The following is a 21,733-nucleotide window of genomic DNA, read 5'->3' as shown; positions in this document are numbered from 1 at the left end:
TTTTTTAAATAAAGTGAAAAATGATGTTGTTTTTTCACAAAGCACTCGCATAAATAGAATAATCTATACATCAACATATCATATAATATAATGGTAACACTTTACAATAAGGTTTGTTAGTTAATGTTAATTAATGTATTAACTAACATGAACTAACAATGAGCAATACATTTGTTACTGTATTTATTCATCTTTAATAATGTTAGTTAAAATGCAGCTGTTCATGTTAGTTCACAGTGCATTCACTAATGTTAACAAACACAACCTTTGATTTTAATAACGTAACAGTAAATGTTGAAATTAATATTAACTAAGGCTAATAAATGCTAAAGAAGTATTGTTCATTCTTAGTTCATGTTAACTAATGAACCTTATTGTAAAGTGTTACAAAATTAATAAAATATGCACTATGAAAATGTATTTGCATACAAGAGTACAAGAAAACAAAGGGAGGTTAACAATAAGGTATGGTAAAAGGTAAACAATGTTCAAATAAATATTCAAATATATTCTAAAAGTTTTGAACGTTAATCACTTGTACAAGTTTACAGTTCAGTTGTTGCATTTCTGAAGGAGTTCCAGTCTCATTCCTGAGGCCAATATTGCATAACACGCATTTTTCTGTAATTTGTAAATACGCAATAATGCATGCAGTGGGCGTGGTTCTGAGCCCACGTGGGCGTGGCTGCAGGTGTGGGCGGGGTTAAAGCCCACCCTCCACAAGCGTCGCTCAGCGAGTCTTCCGGTGTTAAACAGGTAACATCACTCGGTCTCGGTGTTGGATCTAGAAACGCTGTTTTATGTGTGTGTCGCGCTGGATTTTAACTGTCATCAGGTATGTAAAGTGATTCTTGTTTGTTTCTATTGTTGCTTTGCCTTGCGTATGAACGCTCAAGTAAAAACTGCGAGGTTCGTACCTGATGTGGTTTTGAATCATAAAGAAATAGCAGAGAATGTCACAGAACCTGGTGAGTTTTCTACCTAGCCTGCATTTTGAGGTGTTTTTGGTGTCTAGTAGACAGCTATAGTGTGTTTCAGACGCATTCTCTGTGTTTGTGTTTATTTCGGGATCTTGAGATGGTTTTACCGGCAGCCACGCGCTGATCCGGATCGATCATAACTCCATTAGGATCCGGATGGTCCGGAACTTTTTTTTTTTTTTTGGCCTCCGATGATGATGATGATGATGATGATGATGCTGAAGTTCTCTGACTTCGGGGGGCGCGCCGCGTGTTGTGTGCGCGTGCACAGGTGTGAGTTCAATGACTTCTGCGGCAGCTCAGCAATGCTGTCAAATCAATCAATTACCTGTCAAACATTTACACGCAATGAGTCAAACATCCTGTGACTTTCACAAGACAGCACTGACTAAAACGTGTCATGGTTTTACCATGTTTTCGAGCATGCACCATAGTGATTCTGTGGTGTGTTTTCTTAAACCTGTTTACTGTCAACCCCTTTTTGAGAACAGATCTGAACTTAAAGGGTTAGTTCACCCAATAATTTAAATTATCCCATTATTTATACACCTTCAAGCCATCTTAGGTGTTTATGACTTTCTTCTTTCAGCCAAACACAGAGTTTAAAAAATGGCTTGGCTCTTCCCAGCTTTATAATGGGAGTAAATAGTAACTGAGATTTTGTATCCCAAAAAAGTGCATCCATCCATCATAAAAGTAATCCATACGACTCCAGGGGTCGATAAAGGCCTTCTGAAGCAAAGCGATGTGTGTTTTTTTAAGAGAAATATCCATATTTATAACTTTATAAATTATCCCAAGACTCGCGTACGGCTGTTACCAGAAGCTATAGTGATAATAGTTTATAAAGTTATAAATATGAATATCTTACAAAAACGCATGGCTTCGCTTCAGAAGGCCTTTATTAACCCCTGGAGTCGTATAGATTACTTTTATGATGGATGGATGCACTTTTTTGGGCTACAAAATCTCAGTTACTATTTACTCCCATTATAAAGCTGGGAAGAGCCAGGATATTTTTTAATATAACTCTGATTGTGTTCGACTGAAAGAAGAAAGTCATATACACCTAGTGAGTAAAATATGGGATAATTTTCATTTTTGAGTGAACTAACCCTTTAAATGTTGTAGTTCATGAATGTTTTGGAGTACAGACCTAAGCACTAGTGTAAAACGGGTATAGAAGTTATCATGAAGTGTCCAACTGAAGTGCATCATCTGTGTATTTGAAGTGCACGTCATGTTGTTGGAATTATCAGTGTGAACTCTATTTACACTACTAAACCGCATAGAATAGTGCATAAAGAATTGGGACACGCCTAAATATTGCATGTGCCTTGATGCCTTCCTACCTTCCTCATTTAGACTGATATGGATATGAAATCTGTAATTCATTTCTGGGGTTCAGCGGGGGATGATCTAGACGGGGGCTTGAGTTTGAGTTTCAAATCCGACGGCACAAACCGGTCAGACTGCTGTAGGGTCAGTCCATAGAGAGATCTGAATGAGAAACCTGAACGTGTGTCACAGGTTTCAGGGTGTGTCTTGGATTTACTCTATCACACACACACACACTGAAACGCCCAAACATCTGTGGACTGAACTAAATCAACACACTACAGCTTCTATGATATTATAACGATACGCATGGAAAGCCATGTCAGAAATTGTTGGAATGCGAGTTTGGTTCGAATACATTGACAATCTTGCTCGTATAATGTTTTTGATTGTTTGTTATTTTCATTTTACACGACTCGCTTAACTTGGTCCTAATTTGTAAGTCGCTTTGGATGAAAGCGTCTGCTAAACGACTAAATGTAAATGATTATATAGCACACACATGCAATTTTTTTTTTTTTTTACAACAGTGCTAAAATTATCCGATTTTTTGTCAGAATTTATTTGAAACAGGGCTATGTAATCAAAATGTAATCTTGACCGTCAGATTTCTGTCTTTCCCCAGTAAAGTAGCTGTACTGGACTAGTTTCCAAGATGACATGCCTTAAAATGACTTGGGGTTAAATCGAGCGAAAACAACCTGTTTGCAGTGTAGGTTTCCGTCATGTTTGCACAATGTCAATTTTACCAAGCTATTTGACTTTAAGGCACAATATGTAAGATTTTTAGATTAAAATATCCAAAAACCACTTGAACAAGGATCTATGTTGTGTTGACTTGTTTACGTACTTTATCCCAAATGTTTCCAACAATGTTTAAATCCAGAGAAATCAGCTATTTTAACCAGTGTAATAATTTTGTAATATTGTAACAATTGTAAGACTGGAAAAACTGGTTGAAGGGAGAGACCTGTCACCTGACCACTGGTCTATGAGACGAAGGACCTTGCTGCAAGTTAACATTTGAACATCTCACACACACACTTCTTCCCCGCATCCCCCACTCTTGCAGAGATCACCCAAACTCACACACGAATCTATATGGTTTTAATTTGAACAACTATCATACAGTTTAGTATTATTTGAAATGTCTCAGTGCTAGGGATGGGACGATTACCGGTTTCACGATAAACCACGATAAAATGTCCTGGCGGTTAGTATTATCGTTTAAAATTTAATTATCATAAAAACCGTGTTTGATTATCGTGATTTTGAAATCTCGCGGTAAATCCTGTCCAGCCAGAATCAGTCTGGCGCAAGCGCGAGCAGGTGCGCAGATGCAATGTTGTTTTTTTGCGCGAGAAGACATGGCGGAAGGCAGTGACAGCGCACAGGAGATTTTTCAGCCATCCAAGAGGACAAAATCGGAGGTATGGTCGTATTTTGGCTATTACAAGAGTCCCGAGGGCAATTTAATCGGGGATGGGCACCCTGTCTGCAAATCTTGCAAGAGGAAAGTCGCTGCAAAAGGGGGAAACACGTCAAATCTGCTAAGTCATCTAAGGTTACGTGACAACCACCCACTGAGTTAATTTTTACCTTAATACCACAACTAACTTGGGCAAATAATTAGACAAAAAATTATTGGAGATGAATTATTTCATTATCTCACTTGTAATTATTGCAAAGCTTCCGCGAAGAGAAAAGTTTTACAGCAAGTGGATTTGAGCCAAGACGAATGAACATATTCAAACTATTAAGGGTGACATTTAAGGGATAATGTATTGTATTCATTCATAGTAAACTTATTACAGTTTTATTTTTTACCACAGAAATAATTTCAGGGACATGAAATATTGAATTGTGATTAACTTAATGTTTTTAAATCTTACCGGTTTATAAATCCATTATACAAGTTACAGTGTCCAAATCAATCGTAAAGTAAATGTGATCACTACAACAATATTGTAGTAGTATTAATACTAAATTACTCTGATTTAATTTTCAATACAATCAAAACTGAGACGCAAGACATACACATTTGAATGAAACCAGAGATTGCGTCCGCGGTGATCCGAGACATGGATGTGCGCTGTGTAGTGCGTTGCTATTTACAACAGTCATAAGTATTCCAGTAGTTTAGTCACCCTGACCCAACCAACATATTTTTTTCATTTAAAGTGTGTGCGTGCGTGTGTGTGTGTGCGTGCGTGTGAGAGAGAGAGAGAGAGAGAGAGAGAGAGAGAGAGAGAGAGAGAGAGAGAGAGAGAGAGAGAGAGAGAGAGAGAGAGAGAGAGAGAGAGAGAGAGAGAGAGAGAGAGAGAGAGAGAGAGAGAGAGAGAGAGAGAGAGAGAGAGAGAGAGAGAGAGAGAGAGAGAGAGAGAGAGAGAGAGAGTGAGTGATTTATTATTTATTAATAATAATAATATTCAGTCATACACACATCCATAATTGTTATTATCATTATTAATGATAGGGTTTAATGACGGGTTCATTAAAACCTGCACTAGGAAAACTTATACCTCTCACTCTCAGGGCTCCATGTTAATGTTAATATAATGTTGATGCTTAAAAAAGTGCATATTACTGCTAATTGTATTTTTTGTTTGTTGATTTTCAAATGTTTTCAGGGTGAGCATCAGTTCTTTTTGAACATTTCCATCTCATGTTAACAAAACCGTGATAATATTGATAATCGTGATAACTTTGGTCACTATAATCGTGATATGAAATTTTCATACCGTCCCATCCCTACTCAGTGCGAATGGTACAAGTGCAAGTAAAACAAAAGGTAATAAGGTTTTTAAGAGTTTAGGGATAACTGGCACAGTCTTGTTGTTTGAATCCCTTGTTTTCTTGATTTAACCGCAATACACATGTTTTACCTCAGAGACAACACTATTCTGTCAAGTGTCTAACAGGATAGTGAGAGTAATAGAGAGAGCTTTATTTATAGGAACAGTAATACAGCATTTGCTCCACCATTCGATAGCCTATATGCATGCCATTTAGCAACACAAGTCATTAAAATTATATTCTCATATTGATAGCTTAATGCAATGTGTAACAAGTGTCTCATTAGCTGCTTTCCGACCAAGTAGTTACAGGAACTTAGTTATGGGAACTGTCCACTTCTAAACAGTTCTAAGAACTACTCTCCCCCAAACTCGGTTTTGCTGTTTGCGTTCGCACTGGCCAAGTGGCCATAGGAACTGGTAGGAGGGGTAAGGGAGTGACGCAAGCACGGCGGCGGCGCCACATACAACAACAACAAACCAGCATGGAGGAGGCTATCGGCAAATGTTCCTGTTCTGCCTTGCCGGGAGCTTAATAACGAGTACGAACGGCGGTGTTTAAAGACTATGCTTGAGTTCTGTACAGAGAAACACAGAAGACTAAGGCTCCAGCGTAATATGATCTTAAAGGTGACCTATAATTCAAAATTGAATTTACCTTGGTATAGTCAAATAACAAGAGTTCAGTGCATGGACATGACATAGAGTGAATCTCAAACTGGACTGTTTTCGCGTTCTCATTTAATTCACGTTTATGAAAAACACCCCTGAAAAACGGTCGGTTCTCCACACAATACCGACTGTGACGCAATAGTCGGGATCATTAATATGTACGCCTCCAAATATTTGCATAATGCCAGCCCTCAATGCCAGGCGGAACTGCGCAGCCGAAGCATGGCAGTTGCTCAGTGTGGATGTACACATGAACACAAAAGTATTTTTTAGTTCCTTCATCTGAGCCTCTGAAGAAACAATGGGTTAATTTTATTTTCTCTGGAAATTTCCAAACATTTCACCGAGTGTTTCCTCAACTTGGGCCAATACAGAGCTGGCCTCGGATCGAGCTACCAAGCAACACTTTCTGATGTGTAATTGTTCAAGTTCAGACAGGTAATCTTTCTCTCAAAATCGTTCAATACTGTTTATGCATCAGTAAGTCAAGCCAGTGACTAAAATATTAGCTTCACATCGTTTCTTTTAGTAGGATGAAAATAATCGTATTTAAATTGTGAACAAATTATATACAGAAAGCGATCAAAGAACAATCTTTCCACACAGCGCGAGTTTATCTGGACACTTGCCAAACTCGTTATGAAATCAATGACGCGCGTTACTGCACAACGAAGCTCTTACTGTATTTACATCATCGTGTTTGCATTGGTGAAAGCATTAGAGAGAGTGCAGAAACTGCTTTGCAATGATTAGATCTTCATTCTCGCGATCAACACACTGTCATCTGCTCAATGCTCATCACGGCAACATTATATGTGATGGGAATAGATCTAAATACTTTAAAAACATCTCACGATTCGTTAATCTCGATAGCTGTTATAGTAAAAACGTAAAGTATTCGGGAGAGAGTTTCACATGTAATGCGTTGCTATTTCATATGCAAGCATGTCAGCCAATCACAGCAGTGGCCGCGGTTACACTGAATCCCACAGAGACACGCCCCTTCAAACAGAGTGTTCAAATCAGAGGCTAAAAGGAGGCTAGGAAAAATGCCATTTATTTCTAAATTATGATTATTTTTTATCTAAAAAACATACTAACATTATAAGGGTAACCCAGGAAACATTATAAAATAAAAATAAAAAACATTCTAGGGCACCTTTAAGTAATATAATGGAAGAAGATAGAAGAGCAGAGTGCAGGAGGCAAACAAAACGACGGGTAAGTTTAGCAAGCATAGCAATTAGCTGGTTGAATGCGTTATGTTTGTCTTAAGTTATGAGTTAGCATAGCATACATAGGCGAATTGCAACAGACAGTGAAGAAAATGTGTTGACAGTGGGCGTGACTTATAAGTTGAACCAATCAACGTAGACCTAGGGAAAGGGAACTAAAAAAGTCCTCGCTCTAGACTAGGTACTGAAAGAGTTATAGGAACTACGGTCTGAGGAACTAAAAAATCCCCAAATTAGTCCGGTCGGAACACGCGAAAAAAAAGGGTTATAGGAACGTTAGGTTCTAGGAACTGCAAAAGTCCCTCCGGTCGGAAAGCGGCTAATATAGTAGTAACGATATAACATAACTTTCGAGTTTCAACACACTTAAAGGGGTGGTTGATTATGATTTCCCTTTTCTAACTGTATTGAGTGTGTAATGTTGCTGTTTGAGCATAAACAACATCTGCAAAGTTACAACGCTCAAAGTTCAAAGCAAAGGGAGATATTTTATTTTATAGAAATCGCTTTTTAAGGACTACAACACACGGCTGGTAGGAGTTACACGACATTCCTCCCGGGTTAGTGACATCCCAAACACTAAAATTTACATAAACCCCGCCCCCGGGAACGTGATTTCACGGGATACATAAATTCATCAACTAACCATTCAGAAATGTTGTCACTTCTTGAGTCTCTCCATCTTTGTCTGTCTCCGGTTTGAACATAAAAGGCTAAAAGTTTTTGAAATTTTCAGTGCATGTCTGTGTGAGGTAAAAGGACACAAGCTCTTGAAGCTCCGCCCCCTGCGCCGGAGCAGCAGCTCATTTGCATTTAAAGGGACAGACACAAAAACGGAGCGTTTTTGCTCACCCTCAAAAAGTGACAATTTTAACATGCTATATAAAAATATCTGTGGGGTATTTTGAGCTAAAACTTCACACACACTCTAGGGGACATCAGAGACTTATTTTACATCTTGTGAAAAGGGCATTATACCACTCCTTTAAATGTATTTTTAGTGTGATTGTTTTGACCAAGTAAAACGTTACCACACAATTTTAATTCGTCAAGTAAAGTGACCTGTATGAGTAGTAATTCAGCACTCGCAGCTGTTTTATTAGAATTAAATCGTAACGGTAACAATGTTCAAGTTCAGGGAAGGAGGCGGACGTTGAACGTAATTATAATCGTAAAATGGCTACTAGCGGCGAAACCTACCGTGCTGTTCAGCTGTCCAACACAACAAAAGCATATTTACTGTATCTGTTCTGTTACAGTCCTTAGGACTCAAATAATCCCTCCTTCTCACAAAGATTCAACATTGGTCGTTTATGGAATTCTACACACGCATGCATACTGAAAGAATTGGTGTAGAAAATGTTTTAATATTTGTTAATTACACAGAATTACACAGAAACTGCAAGCAACACATTGAATTAAATGAGTTCATATTGAGTTCATGTGACAGCAGTTTGACAAATGTTTATTGTGGCATATTGTTTTCAATATGACATGAAATACTGTATTTAATATTAAATAGTATTCCGCTCTGTTTTAGTGTATAAGCGATGGCAACATCTCAACTCCTGGACGAACAAGATGACCGAGACAACGGCGACTTCCATTTGATGGTGATGGTGGAAGATAGGACACGCCCCCAAACCGGACAGACACGCCCCTCTCCGGACACGCCCACTAGCAATCAGGTTGCCGACAGGAAAAACGACAGCAAGCCGACACGTTTGGCGCGGGGTTTCCGGAAAGCCTTGCGGAAAAACCAGGATTACATCCGCATCACCATCCCGAAGTCTGGCGTCTCTCGGCTGCCGTCGGAATGGTGGAAGACGGGAATCGCGTTCATCTGGGCTGGTTTTAACCTCATCCTTACGACCGTCCTGATCACCGTCATCCACGAGAGAGTCCCGGATAAGTCCGTCAGCCCGCCGTTACCGGACAAGTTCTTTGATTACGTGCCGCGTGCGGAGTGGGCGTTTTCCGTCACAGAGGTGAACGGAATGATCCTGGTGGCTCTGTGGTTCATCCAATGGCTCTTCCTCAAGCACAGGTGAGCGTTTGTGAAAGAACTGCTCGTTTTATCGGAATAAAACCAAAACTCTGTGAACTTAACAGCTTTAGTGATGGAGAGAACTACAGTCCCATGAAGCGTTGCGAACCGCATAATCAAATTATGAGAAATATGAACCTACTGTTTTATATAACTACAAAATATTTTACGTTTATTGTACAAAATGTATACAAATATTTTGAGAGTGTAGAGAGATTGACTCGGTTACATCCTTCGCAGTGCTTCATGGGAGGGGGCGGAGCTAAAGAGCTCTTTTGGCACGATTTGCTTGCCGCCACTCTGATTGGTGGGATTTCTGTACAGCATCGTGGTTAATGAAGTTTTTCGCTACGACTTAAGCTGTTAAACATGATTAATTTAAAAACAAGTTGAAATAATACAAACGGATGGCTTCAACCATACACCATTGATTAACAACCTCGTCGCTCACAGCAGGGCTGTTTTTCACAGGTTTAGATAAGTTAGTATTCAAAATCAATTTCCATATGGAGATAATGAGATTTTTAATTCCGGAACTGTTGCTGTATATTAGGATTGTAATTTTAAAGTACTGTGAAAAAATAATATTACTATTTTACTTAAATACAATTGTTCTAACTTTAGGGTGAAATATTACAATAGTAATATTTCTTAACAATAATTATTATTTTATAGTCGTATTTATTTAATTTTCCTTTTTTTTTTATGCAGCTTTACAATACGTTCCTTGATGTGAAAATATTGTAGCATCCACGTCCGCTGGTGTGGATGCTAATATAGTTATCCTTATAGTTAAATTTAAGGCTAAAGTTAACTATAACGATAACTACAGTATATGAGCATCCACACCGGCAGATGATATCGTTCTCTACGCACTGCAGTTTTGTCGCCTGTTGCTTTAAATGCTCTTTAAAGCAGAATGGATTCTGATTGGCTATCAATGTTTTTATCATTCATCAAATGAAAGTGATTCCAGTGATATAATTTCTCTGTGCCGTTATCGTTCTTGTTGTTGTATGGACTCTATTTTTTTTTTTATATTTAGAACGATTTTTAGAACTTTTAAGTTATTGTGCATGGTGTGAACGGGTCTTAAAGTCCCCCTGTAGTCAATAATTTTATCCCTTAAAAATCACCTTTAATCACCAAAATGACATTTAAACGTTTTTGCCTTTAAAATAAAATGCCTTAAAATAGCTTGAATGTAACTCGACACCCTTGCCTCATTTAGTATACATTTAGTATATGAATTTGCAAATGAGCCCCGCCTCCACTCACTCGCTCAGCTCAGAGATCCACTGGTTGACGATCACACGTTGATCTGATTGGTTACAAGGTCGTTTGTGACGTCAGAAACACCAGCGATTTCAAACCGTGTTTTTGAGACTGTCTTTGGTTCACTGCAGTTTTAAAGAGAAAATACTCAGCAATGGTGTTGACTTATGCTTTAAGACAAACCATGTGCAAATTCATATTAAAAACACCATATAGACATATAAACAACATTAAAGGCTAGATTTTCACCACAGGAGGACATTAAGGGGTTAAGGTTAGGTTAAGTTTGCCCTTAGCAGCATTGCTACTTTTATTTAGTATGCTATGCAGTAGTAAATACAAACTCAACTCAGTCCCATAATCCCTCCTTGTCCCGTTGTGTTGACAGAGCCATTGTGGGCCGAAGATTTTTCTTCCTGCAGGGAATGTTGTATTTGTACCGTATGGTGACCATGTACATCACAACTCTTCCAGTTCCCAGCATGCACATGGAGTGCGCCCCGAAGGTGAGTGCTGCTCAACCAACAGAATAATTAGTACAGTCTCTGGATCAAGACACAAGAATCGAGAGATAAAAGCATAAATGCACGTTGTAGTCTTTGAATAAAATGTGATTTTATCAGCTTTTTGTTTAAAATGTTGCTTTTTTATGAAACTTATCCACATTCAAGTGTTGATAAAAAAAGAATGCATGAAGCTAGAATAAAAAGTCTTTTGTTGTTTACAAGCAGAGGCGCCTTTCTTCGTTTGCAATATTGCATGTTCAGATATTCATACAAAACAAAATATTATAGGGCCATGAAAGTTTTGTGAAAATGATCAAAAATACTGGCAGTGGCTGGTAACTTTAACTTTTTCCCCATCAGCATTTTTTTTTTTTTTATTGTAGGAGAAAACTGGTTAATTGTGAGATTTTTGGCTTATATAAACAACACTAAATACGTCTTAACTTATAAAATGCAACAGCGCATTCTTACATATATATCTCGATGCAAAGTTAAAACCCAACTAATGAAATGTATAATCTAAGAATATTTTGCCAATGTTCCCATTAACTTATGGAAACAATTATTCCTGAATGTTCCTGAACATCCAACATAAAAAAAAAATCTTGAACATTCCATTTTATCATTCTTCAAACATTATGTTAACGTTACTTTTGAATATTCTCTGAAGATTCTGAAACAAGTTTCCAACTAAAATGTTTCATAAACAATGTATAAAAATCATTTTGAGAACATTATTAATTAGACCAGATAACTTTGAACAAGCGTTCTATTAATGTTACTGGAAGAACGTTTGTTCACAACTTTGAGAGAACCTTGGCAGAACTGTTAGCTTGTTACTGTTAGCTTGGAAAGCAGACGACTGTGCATTTATTTGTGTGTTAAATTATATGTTTAATGTCTCATTATATGTAATGGTGAAGTGTAGCTTTGATGCTTTTACCTCATATCCGGTCTTCTTCTCTCTGTAGCTCCATGGTGATTCTCACGGCAAAATCAAGCGAGTTTTGCAGCTGGTGTCTGGAGGAGGTTTGTCCATCACAGGCTCCCATATCATGTGTGGAGACTTTCTGTACAGCGGCCACACGGTCATGCTGACCCTCACCTTCCTCTTCGTCCAGGAATGTGAGTACGAGGAAACCATTACTGTCTTTTTTTCTTCTTCTTTTTTACCACAAAAACTGGTAAATGCTCAATTTTACCAGCCTTATTAAGTTTATGACAACTTAATGGCAAAGAACAGTTCTCTTGTACACGGTCCTTCGAAAGTGGTGTTTTTGTCTGCTTTAGTTGTGATCGGGTCTTTACTTTTACACTGTAGTTCTTGATCAAATGAATGGCAACATCCCAGCTAACAGGGGACGTTTCCATAACTTTTCAATAACGTTCTTCAGTAATAACAATAGAATGTTCTCATAACATTTTCAAAATACTAGAATGGAATGTTCCTCTAACGTTCACATAACTAAAAAGAAACGTTCTTTATATGTAAAAAAAAACTGGCGAGCCAGCATGGAGCCATCATCAGACGATTGATGATCTCATGTGTTTATTTTAAATGATTTAAAATAAAAAATAAAAAGTTGTATTTTCTTTTGTGGATGTCCCAGTGAGATTAAATGTTATATTTTTGTTGCATTTGTGGGTTAATACAAATTTACAAGTTGTGTAGAATAGGCAAATATGATAATATTCAAGCCACTGAAACTAATCAAATCAACAATCACATCGCATCGTGTTTTGACGTATCAGCAATTATTGTATGATTAAATATTGAGTGTTCATAAGCCCAAATGTTTGCTCTGAGAGCCTCTACTTGCTAGTTCTTTTTGTTTTTGTGTGACTACATTTGTAAGTTTGTTGTATTGTGTCGTAGACTCGCCCCGCACGCCGCTCTGGCGTTGCTATCACGTGATCTGCTGGTTGTTAAGTGCAGTGGGTGTGGTCTGTATCCTGATAGCGCACGAGCATTACAGCGTGGATGTAGTGGTGGCGTATTTTATCACCTCGCGCCTCTTCTACTGGTACCACACCATGGCCAACAACCAGGTAAAAGCTTGCATAAACTACAGATCCTACAAAAGCAACATTCAACTTCCACTCTTCTTACTTGGGAAGATGCAGAAGATTGAATTTGAGGTTGGATTTCCAGCATGGAAAACTACTATTTGCTGAGATGCACAATTTTGTTGACAATTAATGATAAATAATAACTTTACTGTTTCAAGCAAATGTTTTTTTGGAAATGTTTCTCGAGCAGCAAATCAGTTGCTAACAAAAGCTCATATTCTACAGGTTCATGCTGACAAATGGGTTATTGTTTTGTTCGTGCTAAATGGCTAATTGGACCCAAATAACCACCACATTTTGGATTCTCTCCTGATTTTGTAGGCCTTGAAAGGGTCTCCTTGCAACTACCTGAACCGAACGTGGTGGAGCCTGCTGTTTAACTTCCTGGAGAAGAACGTTAGAACAACGGTTCCCTGCACGTTCTCATGGCCCGTGTCGCTTCCACCCGCGTGCTTCAAGAACCCGTGCAAGAGCTACTCAAAAGTGCAGAGCACAAGAGATGAATGACAAGCTCAAGTGGCAGACTGTGCGTTTGTTGGGTAACAAACACTATCTGTGTGAATTTAGATCCTGTTTACTTGAAGTGCAGCACCTCAGACCTGTCTGGGAGCTTTACATGCTTTTGATGAAAGAAAGTGTGTGGTTCCTGGTGAAGTATATATATCTGTATAAACGTGCTGTTGTGCAGCGCTCCGCTCATCTGAAGGGAACAGAGCGTTCAGTTCCTGATGGTATTTTTTTTCACACACAAACATAATTAAGATGTTTATTTTAACGGTGTTTCTCAATGAAGAATTGATAAGTTGTTGTATAGTTTATATTTTATGTTCATTACCTTGTGAAAAATGTTTTATGCAAAATAAATACTATTTTCTTAAGTTCTAGAACTCAGTCTTATTTCACAGATTACACTTTCTATAGTTTGTTTACTTGTTGTTCTTATGGATCTTTATTCTTATACTCATTTTTTTTTTAGTTTAGTGCAGTTTAAATTAAGTCATGCTGATTGCCTATGCAGTAGATGAATGTGTAGCCTTATGTGACCAATAAACAAGTTCAGGGTCTGAACATTTGTGCACATTGCATAGTGTGATTTGCTAAAATGCAAATACTTTTTGTACAGGTGAAGCTTGCTGGGATTTGTTTTTTTTAAAATGCATAACTGAACACTAGACTTAAAGGGATAGTTCACTTTGAAATTAATTTTTGATATGTTTTAGCCTACCTCAAGGGCATCCAAGATGTAGGTGTCTTTGTGTCCACAGTATTTTTTAATTTTGTTATTTTTAGGTCAAACCGTTCTTGTCTGTGAGTCATATAATGCAGGCCTATGGGGTCCACCTCAAAGAGCATACACAGAGAAGTCCAAATTAAACATGATTTAATGACTCGTAAATGTAAGTACACATTGATGGCCTAAGACACGAAACGAGCGGTTTGTGTGAGAAAACGAACAGTATTTATATCGTTTTTACCTCTTGTATCACAGTCACGTCCAAGTACTCTGATGGCGCAGCCTCTGCCTGCGCAAGCGCCGGCAAGCGCCGGAAGTGATCTCTCGCGTGTGTACGTCACTCATTGTGTACACAGAGATTTCAGACGTTTTACCTTTCACTGTGAAGATCTAAACATATTTAGATATACAGGAAATCGCAATGGAAGACGATTTCGGTATATCAACAGACAACGTAGAATTTATTTCAAAACCATATTTATTTGAACCCGAATACACCGGGGCTTTCCGGCGCTTGCGCAGACAGAGGCTCCCACGCCATCAGAGTACTTGGACGTGACTGTGGTTACAATAGGTAAAAACGATATAAATACTGTTCGTTTTCTCACACAAACCGCTCGTTTCGTGTCTTAGGCCATCAATGTGTACTTACATTTACGAGTCATTAAATCATGTTTAATTTGGACTTCTCTGTGCATGCTCTTTGAGGTGGTGACCATAGACCTGCATTATATGACTGACAGACAAGAATGGTTTGACCTAAAAATAACAAAATTGAAAATACTGTGGACACAAAGACACCTACATCTTGGATGCCCTTGAGGTAAGCTAAAACATATCAAAAAATAATTTCAAAGTGAACTATCCCTTTAATGCCAAAAAACTGGTTGATAAACACATCTCGTGTTTTTAATTACCCGTTTTGGCAGTAGAGCATCTTCATTGAGGTCACAGCAAGATGTTATCAAGTGAATATCGTTTATCAGATTAGCCTCATTTAAACCGATTTCTCCACCTCTGACCTGCAATCCTGTGAATCTCTTCTTTGATTCTCTCACAGGTTTTTGCCCAGGAAACAACACAATAATTCTAAGAATGAGCGTGAGAGCGAGGCTCACTTTCCTTCCCGATCTGCATACAGCATCCTTACTAATGTGCTCTGCATATACAGTGTATATATATATATATATATATATGCATATATAGAAAAATACGCAATGAATGAACACTGCACTGCAAAAAATGCTTTTCTTACTTAGAATTTTTGTCTTGTTTCCAGTCAAAATATCTAATGATTCAATTAAATCAAGATGCATTTTCTACATAATAAAAATTAAATACGGTATGTCTTTCCTGGGGGGGGGGGGGAACTAATTTAAGTACTTTTTTCATGTTTTGCAATTATCTGCCAATGGGGTAAGAAAAATAATCTTGTTTCCGTTTGCATTAAGTTTATTTTTGCAGCGTGAATGAATGAAGTATTTAAACATTGCTCACACTTTAAAAAGGGGGAGGAGACTGAAAGAAACTCTGGGTTTACCGAAGAAAACCTGCTCCCGACCAGGTTAGGTTCAGAGTATACAGTAAGTTACCTCTCTTTCAGAAACGGACTTGACTTACCCTGCTCTCTCGGGTTTGACATACCTCTCATTCTGAAACGGAAAACCCAGAGTTTCCCTCATTTCAGGGTCAACATACTCAGAGTTTTCACTTAACCTTAACCTCCTTTCTGAAACGGGCCTCAGGGGTTGTAGATAAAAGATCATCAGAGGATGGTATTGACCTGGCTTCCCAGAAATCCTCACCAAAGTCTAGGTCTTCTTTTAAGAGCAAAAATCGAAAAGGGCATAATGAGAAAAAATGTGTGATGCCAAGTAAAGAGAAACGACTGAAGGAACTGTCTGAGTTATTGGATGTAATGGACAGGTTGAATATATGAAAAAACTATACTGTGTTTGAAATTCTATTTCAGGGTTAAAAGGTTATAACCGACAGTTGAACGATGATTTGAAGAAACTTGATGTGTTAGGTAAGAAGTGATAACCATCTCTGAATAGATATGATTTCTGCAAGCATAAAGCAAGCATTAGTTGTCTTTAACCCTCTGGGGTCTGAGGTGTTTTTGGGGCCCTTGAGATGTTTTGACATGCCCTGACATTTGTGCTTATTTCAGCTACTTAAAACATACCATTTGCCAACATATAAATTTGCTGTATTCAGCACAAACTCTGCTACAATAATATGTGAGCAAAATGGATGTACATGTTTGCATTTTATAGAAAAAAAATATTATGCGTGGTTAGTACGTTTTGGGGAAAAAAATGTCACCGCAATAAGGCCATTTAACACATACTGAATAGTTGTCCACAAGACTTTTGTGTTACTATTCTTGTAGGCTAGAATTTTTACTTCAAAATGAAGTGAAAATCATTCTGACCACTCTTTGACAAACAACAATATAATGATTTAAATTTCTTACGTCAGTTTTTGGTCAGCACTGCTGTATGCGTGGGAGTGTGAATGGCCATGAATATTAATGTGATTTACACCTGGGTGGGAAGACTAAAGACACTCCCCCAATGGCCCATCAAGGTGCTGTGAGGCAGCCTGAACTAAGAATGATTCACTGATGAATAAAAAGTTAAAAAGAACAGCATTTATTCAAAATAGAAATCTTTCCTAAGAACGTAAAGACTTAAAGTCATTACTATCACTTAATACATCCTTTAAAAAAAAAAAACATAAAAAGACCAAAGTTGTTTTTTTATATATATATATAAAAAAAGTGGACTGCCTGTTGCTTGCCTGCTTGTTTGCCTTGGCTCTCTTCGGAACTGGTGGATGGACGTGTTCATTGTCACATCTGTTATAAAAAAGAAAAAAGCATGAGCATGCTGATAACACAATCAAATAAACTGTATTATTTTCATAATCAATCACTAATTGCCATGGATATATTTTTTTTTGTAATTTCACACAAGAATAGGTAGCCTACATTATGACGATGTAAACACAATTAGGCTAAATTTCATCTGTAAAATATTACGTCTGTGCACTTACTCAGTATGATTCTCGATCGCACTGAGAACTGAACAACACCTGCGTGTCCCTCTGCGAGGTGCTGGCGAAGGAGAGCATGATGCAGACACATTCCTAATTCCTAAAAAAAAAAACTGTTAGCATACATTATCCAAAGTAAACTGATGGACAATTAATGGGTATGGATGCACAATGTATGTATAGGTTGATAGGCCATGGGACGGAGAAATATCTGTTGATGGCCCATATAGACCGCACGCATTTAGTGATAGGACTACACGCAATGAACGGATGTTCGCGAACGACACGACACATCACTACATTTCAAACATTTACACCTGTATTCAGTTATTTACGTATATAGTGTCATAACCAAAACTTAACATTTAATTATATAAAAAATATATTGTATTTAGACCTCTTTTACCGGAGCCTGAAATATATTTCTCGTTATATAACCTAAGCAGTTATTCGCAAACAACTACATTACGCATAAGGCACTATTTTAGCATAAGTAGTGTCATAGGCTAACCAAAACATTTTTATAAAAAAAATATATTGTATTTAGACAGTATCACATATTTTACCGGAGGCTGAAATATATTTCACTAAATCAATAGGCTATACCTAAACATGCAGTTATTCGCAAACAAAATACATAACGCATAAGGCAGTATTTTAGCATGATAATCAGTGTCATAAGCTAATCAAAACTATATATTTAATATACAAATATGTTTAGAGAGTAATATCACATTTAAAAAGTTTACACGAGCGAATGTTAGGGATATTGTGAGGCAATCTTTTCTGTAAGATGTCAAAAGCTAGGCAAAATATAGTCTGAAAATTCAGTTGAGCTCTATACGATCAGAAAAGAAATTATAAAACACTAAACAACTTACTCCGAACTTGTAGGCCTATCCTCGGCGCGGGATCAATTCGTTCTTCAAAATGCAGCCGTTCCTCGTCCGAGTTATAGGCTAATCTTCCTCTGAGGAAAAGTGAATTCTTCCTCGCTGTCCAGAATCATCTAAAGGGCCTCTTTGTCTGAGTACCGTGCCATCCTCAAAACACAATGAATCTATCAGTGAAGAAACTTCGTGTTTTTATGCCATTGATCGCTGGGCGTGTGCTATGCATAACGTTAGATCACCTATTTACCATGTGAAAAGCGCTAGGGGCGTGGCGGCCTCGGCTCATTAAAAATAATGAAGGGAGAACGAAAAAACTGTACCTCTCCTCGGTTTCAAACGGATTACATAAACTGGAAATATTTATTTATTTAATAAATTACTTCATTTAAAAGAAGAGAATACAAGCTTTAAAAAGACACATCTCTCGTGTCTCTGTAGCAAGTATTGACTTAGTTACAGTTCATTTTTCGGACGCGTTTCAGAATGGACTTCACTGACAGAGAGAACGCAGAACGCGCATCATGTTTATTTTTCTTTATTAGGCGAAAAGCACAACACTTTGTTTTTATTGTGAGGTTCCACAAAAAAAAATACAAACTTAACAAAAAAAGCACAAATGTCAGTGCATGTCAAAACATCTCAAGGACCCCATAAACACCTTGGTCCCCAGAGGGTTAATGACAAGCATGTGGAAGATTAGCCGTTAGGCTGTCGATTCATAAAATAAGCTGTTTTCCCACAAAAGCAGTTTATTCACCGTAGTGAAGCCTATCCTCTATTGACATTCATTCAAAAAATGGCCTCTGGTCTCCTTTCCTGCGAACTGCAGCAGTACGCTTTTTTTGCCAACCTTGGAGACTTGCCTTAAGGCAACTTTGGTAGTGTGGTATCGCCGGCGATACCGCGGACCCCAGAGGGTTAACCTACAGTGAAACTCTTTCATGTGTGGCCTTAAAAGGAAAATATGAGCTGCTTCTAAGCAACAGCGATGCTTTTTATGTATGTGTTAATTCTGCAAATATGAACTGTATAAAAGAAGGGGACGAAGAAGAGATCCTTGCTCTTCCTCGCAACCACCACTTTGACACGCCAGCAGTTGTCAGAGGCGAGAAGCTTCAAGCCTAGCTAGTATCTATCTGTTAGTTAATACTCATTTATGATCTGTAACAAGAATTCATTTTCATTTGATCATTGTAATAAATTTGGTAACATTTATTATAATCATCTGACTGGACCTTGGATCATTGAGTGTTAGTCACACTCTTCTAATTGGGCCGGGAGGACCCTTCCTGAAGAGAACGACATCAGAGGGTGAGAATTCTTTTGAGATAAGAATAACCCATATGAGATTTGATTGATCAAAATAGCCTAGCCAAAGAGGCAGCATATAACAAGTGTATATGTATAAAGATATACGTATGACTAATTGTTATGATGTAAACAAGGTTGAAGAGTACCACAAAAGGGAGACTTATAATATAAAGGGGAAATCTATTATTTCAATAATAGAATATGAATTTATATAGACTAATCACCTAACTCTTGAGGACACGACTAAAGGATGGGCTCTTTAGTTACCGCGAGATTATATTAATATCAGGGACGGGATATTGTATAATTAGGAACGGTATTAATCGTGAGATTCCATCACAGGGTGTATTCCAGACAGCAAGGTTATCTCACCGTCAAACATACCCTGAACTCTCGGTTGATTAAACCAAACCTTGCTTACTCAATGTATGCTGGTTCCAAAAACACGTCTGGGAATAAGTTCATCCAAATTAGAGTATGTTACATGAGTATGTTAGTGTACGTACATTACGGTTTATTAAGCAAGTTTTTTATACACCACTGAAAGCATAGTTATGGATGTCATATTGCATTTCTGTTAATAGATACTCAATTATTACACATTGCACCTTTAAGTCTCCCTTTTTAGGAAAAAAAAAACCTCATGTAAATTCACCCTTGGAATAGAGATTAAGGAATACAAAAGTAAACTTTTAAAGTGGCATGAATCACTTTGTTGGAATTGTTTTGAACAGCTGATTTGCATAACACGTTCTAAAGCAGATTAATAAAAAAAGCAGCACTTTGAGAAAGATAACTGGTTTTATTGACTAAAAACAAGATCAGAAAGTGGCATATTTAGATATTTACTAGATTTGTTAGAGACTTTAGAGCATATGCACACTGTCATCTTCCCATCAACCTCAGTGGGGACATGGTTGCACTCTTCAGCTGGGACAGGGCTGGACTCCGTCAACTTCCCATCAACCTCAGCTGGGACAGAGCTGGACTCCAACTTCCCATCAACCTCAGTGGACACATAACTGGACTCTTTAGCTGGGACAGGGCTGGACTCCGTCAACTTCCCATCAACCTCAGCTGGGACAGAGCTGGACTCAAACTTCCCATCAACCTCAGTGGACACATGACTGGACTCTTTAGCTGGGACAGGGCTGGACTCCAACTTCCCATTAACCTCAGCTGGGACAGAGCTGGACTCCAACTTCCCATCAACCTCATTGGACACATGACTGGACTCTTTAGCTGGGACAGGGCTGGACTCCGTCAACTTCCCATCAACCTCAGTGGACACAAGACTGGACTCTTTAGCTGGGACAGGGCTGGACTCCGTCAACTTCCCATCAACCTCAGTGGACACATGACTGGACTCTTTAGCTGGGACTGAGCTGGACTCCAACTTCCCATCAACCTCAGTGGACACATAACTGGACTCTTTAGCTGGGACAGAGCTGGACTCCTTAGCTGGGACAGAGCTGGACTCCTTAGCTGGGACAGAGCTGGACTCCAACTTCCCATCAACCTCAGTGGACACATGACTGGACTCTTTAGCTTGGACAGAGCTGGACTCCAACTTCCCATCAACCTCAGTGGACACATGACTGGACTCTTTAGCTGGGACAGGGCTGGACGCCGTCAACTTCCCATCAACCTCAGTGGACACATGACTGGACTCTTTAGCTGGGACAGGGCTGGACTCCTTAGCTGGGACTGAGCTGAACTCCAACTTCCCATCAACCTCAGCTGGGACAGAGCTGGACTCCAACTTCCCATCAACCTCAGTGGACACATGACTGGACTCTTTAGCTGGGACTGAGCTGGACTCCAACTTCCCATCAACCTCAGCTGGGACAGAGCTGGACTCCAACTTCCCATCAACCTCAGTGGACACAAGACTGGACTCTTTAGCTGGGACAGGGCTGGACTCCTTAGCTGGGACTGAGCTGGACTCCAACTTCCCATCAACCTCAGCTGGGACAGAGCTGGACTCCAACTTCCCATCAACCTCAGTGGACACAAGACTGGACTCTTTAGCTGGGACAGGGCTGGACTCCATCAACTTCCCATCAACCTCAGTGGACACATGACTGGACTCCTTAGCTGGGACAGAGCTGGACTCCTTAGCTGGGACAGAGCTGGACTCCTTAGCTGGGACAGAGCTGGACTCCTTAGCTGGGACAGAGCTGGACTCCTTAGCTGGGACAGAGCTGGACTCCTTAGCTGGGACAGAGCTGGACTCCTTAGCTGGGACAGAGCTGGACTCCTTAGCTGGGACAGAGCTGGACTCCTTAGCTGGGACAGAGCTGGACTCCAACTTCCC

At 38.8% G+C, this 21,733-nt stretch overlaps 1 protein-coding gene across 1 annotated transcript; it reads left to right on the top strand.

The window, feature by feature from the left end:
- The first annotated feature begins 755 nt into the window (after window positions 1–755).
- sgms2b (sphingomyelin synthase 2b) lies at window positions 756–13,585 on the top strand. The gene is made up of 6 exons (XM_056236610.1): window positions 756–835; window positions 8,561–9,067; window positions 10,731–10,848; window positions 11,820–11,973; window positions 12,725–12,897; window positions 13,240–13,585. Exons 2-6 carry the CDS (start codon window positions 8,571–8,573, stop codon window positions 13,423–13,425), a joined length of 1,128 nt encoding a protein of 375 aa, XP_056092585.1. The 5' UTR covers window positions 756–835; window positions 8,561–8,570; the 3' UTR covers window positions 13,426–13,585.
- The last annotated feature ends 8,148 nt before the right edge of the window (window positions 13,586–21,733 follow it).

The sequence above is a fragment of the Rhinichthys klamathensis genome, unplaced genomic scaffold (genome assembly GCF_029890125.1).
Source record: "Rhinichthys klamathensis goyatoka isolate OS25496 unplaced genomic scaffold, OSU_Roscu_1.1 h1tg000454l_1, whole genome shotgun sequence".
NCBI classification, from domain to species: domain Eukaryota; kingdom Metazoa; phylum Chordata; class Actinopteri; order Cypriniformes; family Leuciscidae; genus Rhinichthys; species Rhinichthys klamathensis.
The sequence above is the reverse complement of the archived record's forward strand: the minus strand, read 5'-3'. Positions and strand labels throughout refer to the sequence as shown.

Coding starts and splice junctions, on each gene's coding strand:
- sgms2b (XM_056236610.1), top strand. CDS start 8,571: ATGGCAACATCTCAACTCCTGGACGAACAAGATGACCGAGACAACGGC. Junction 10,849..11,819: donor ACATGGAGTGCGCCCCGAAG/GTGAGTGCTGCT, acceptor TTCTCTCTGTAG/CTCCATGGTGATTCTCACGG. Junction 11,974..12,724: donor CTTCCTCTTCGTCCAGGAAT/GTGAGTACGAGG, acceptor ATTGTGTCGTAG/ACTCGCCCCGCACGCCGCTC.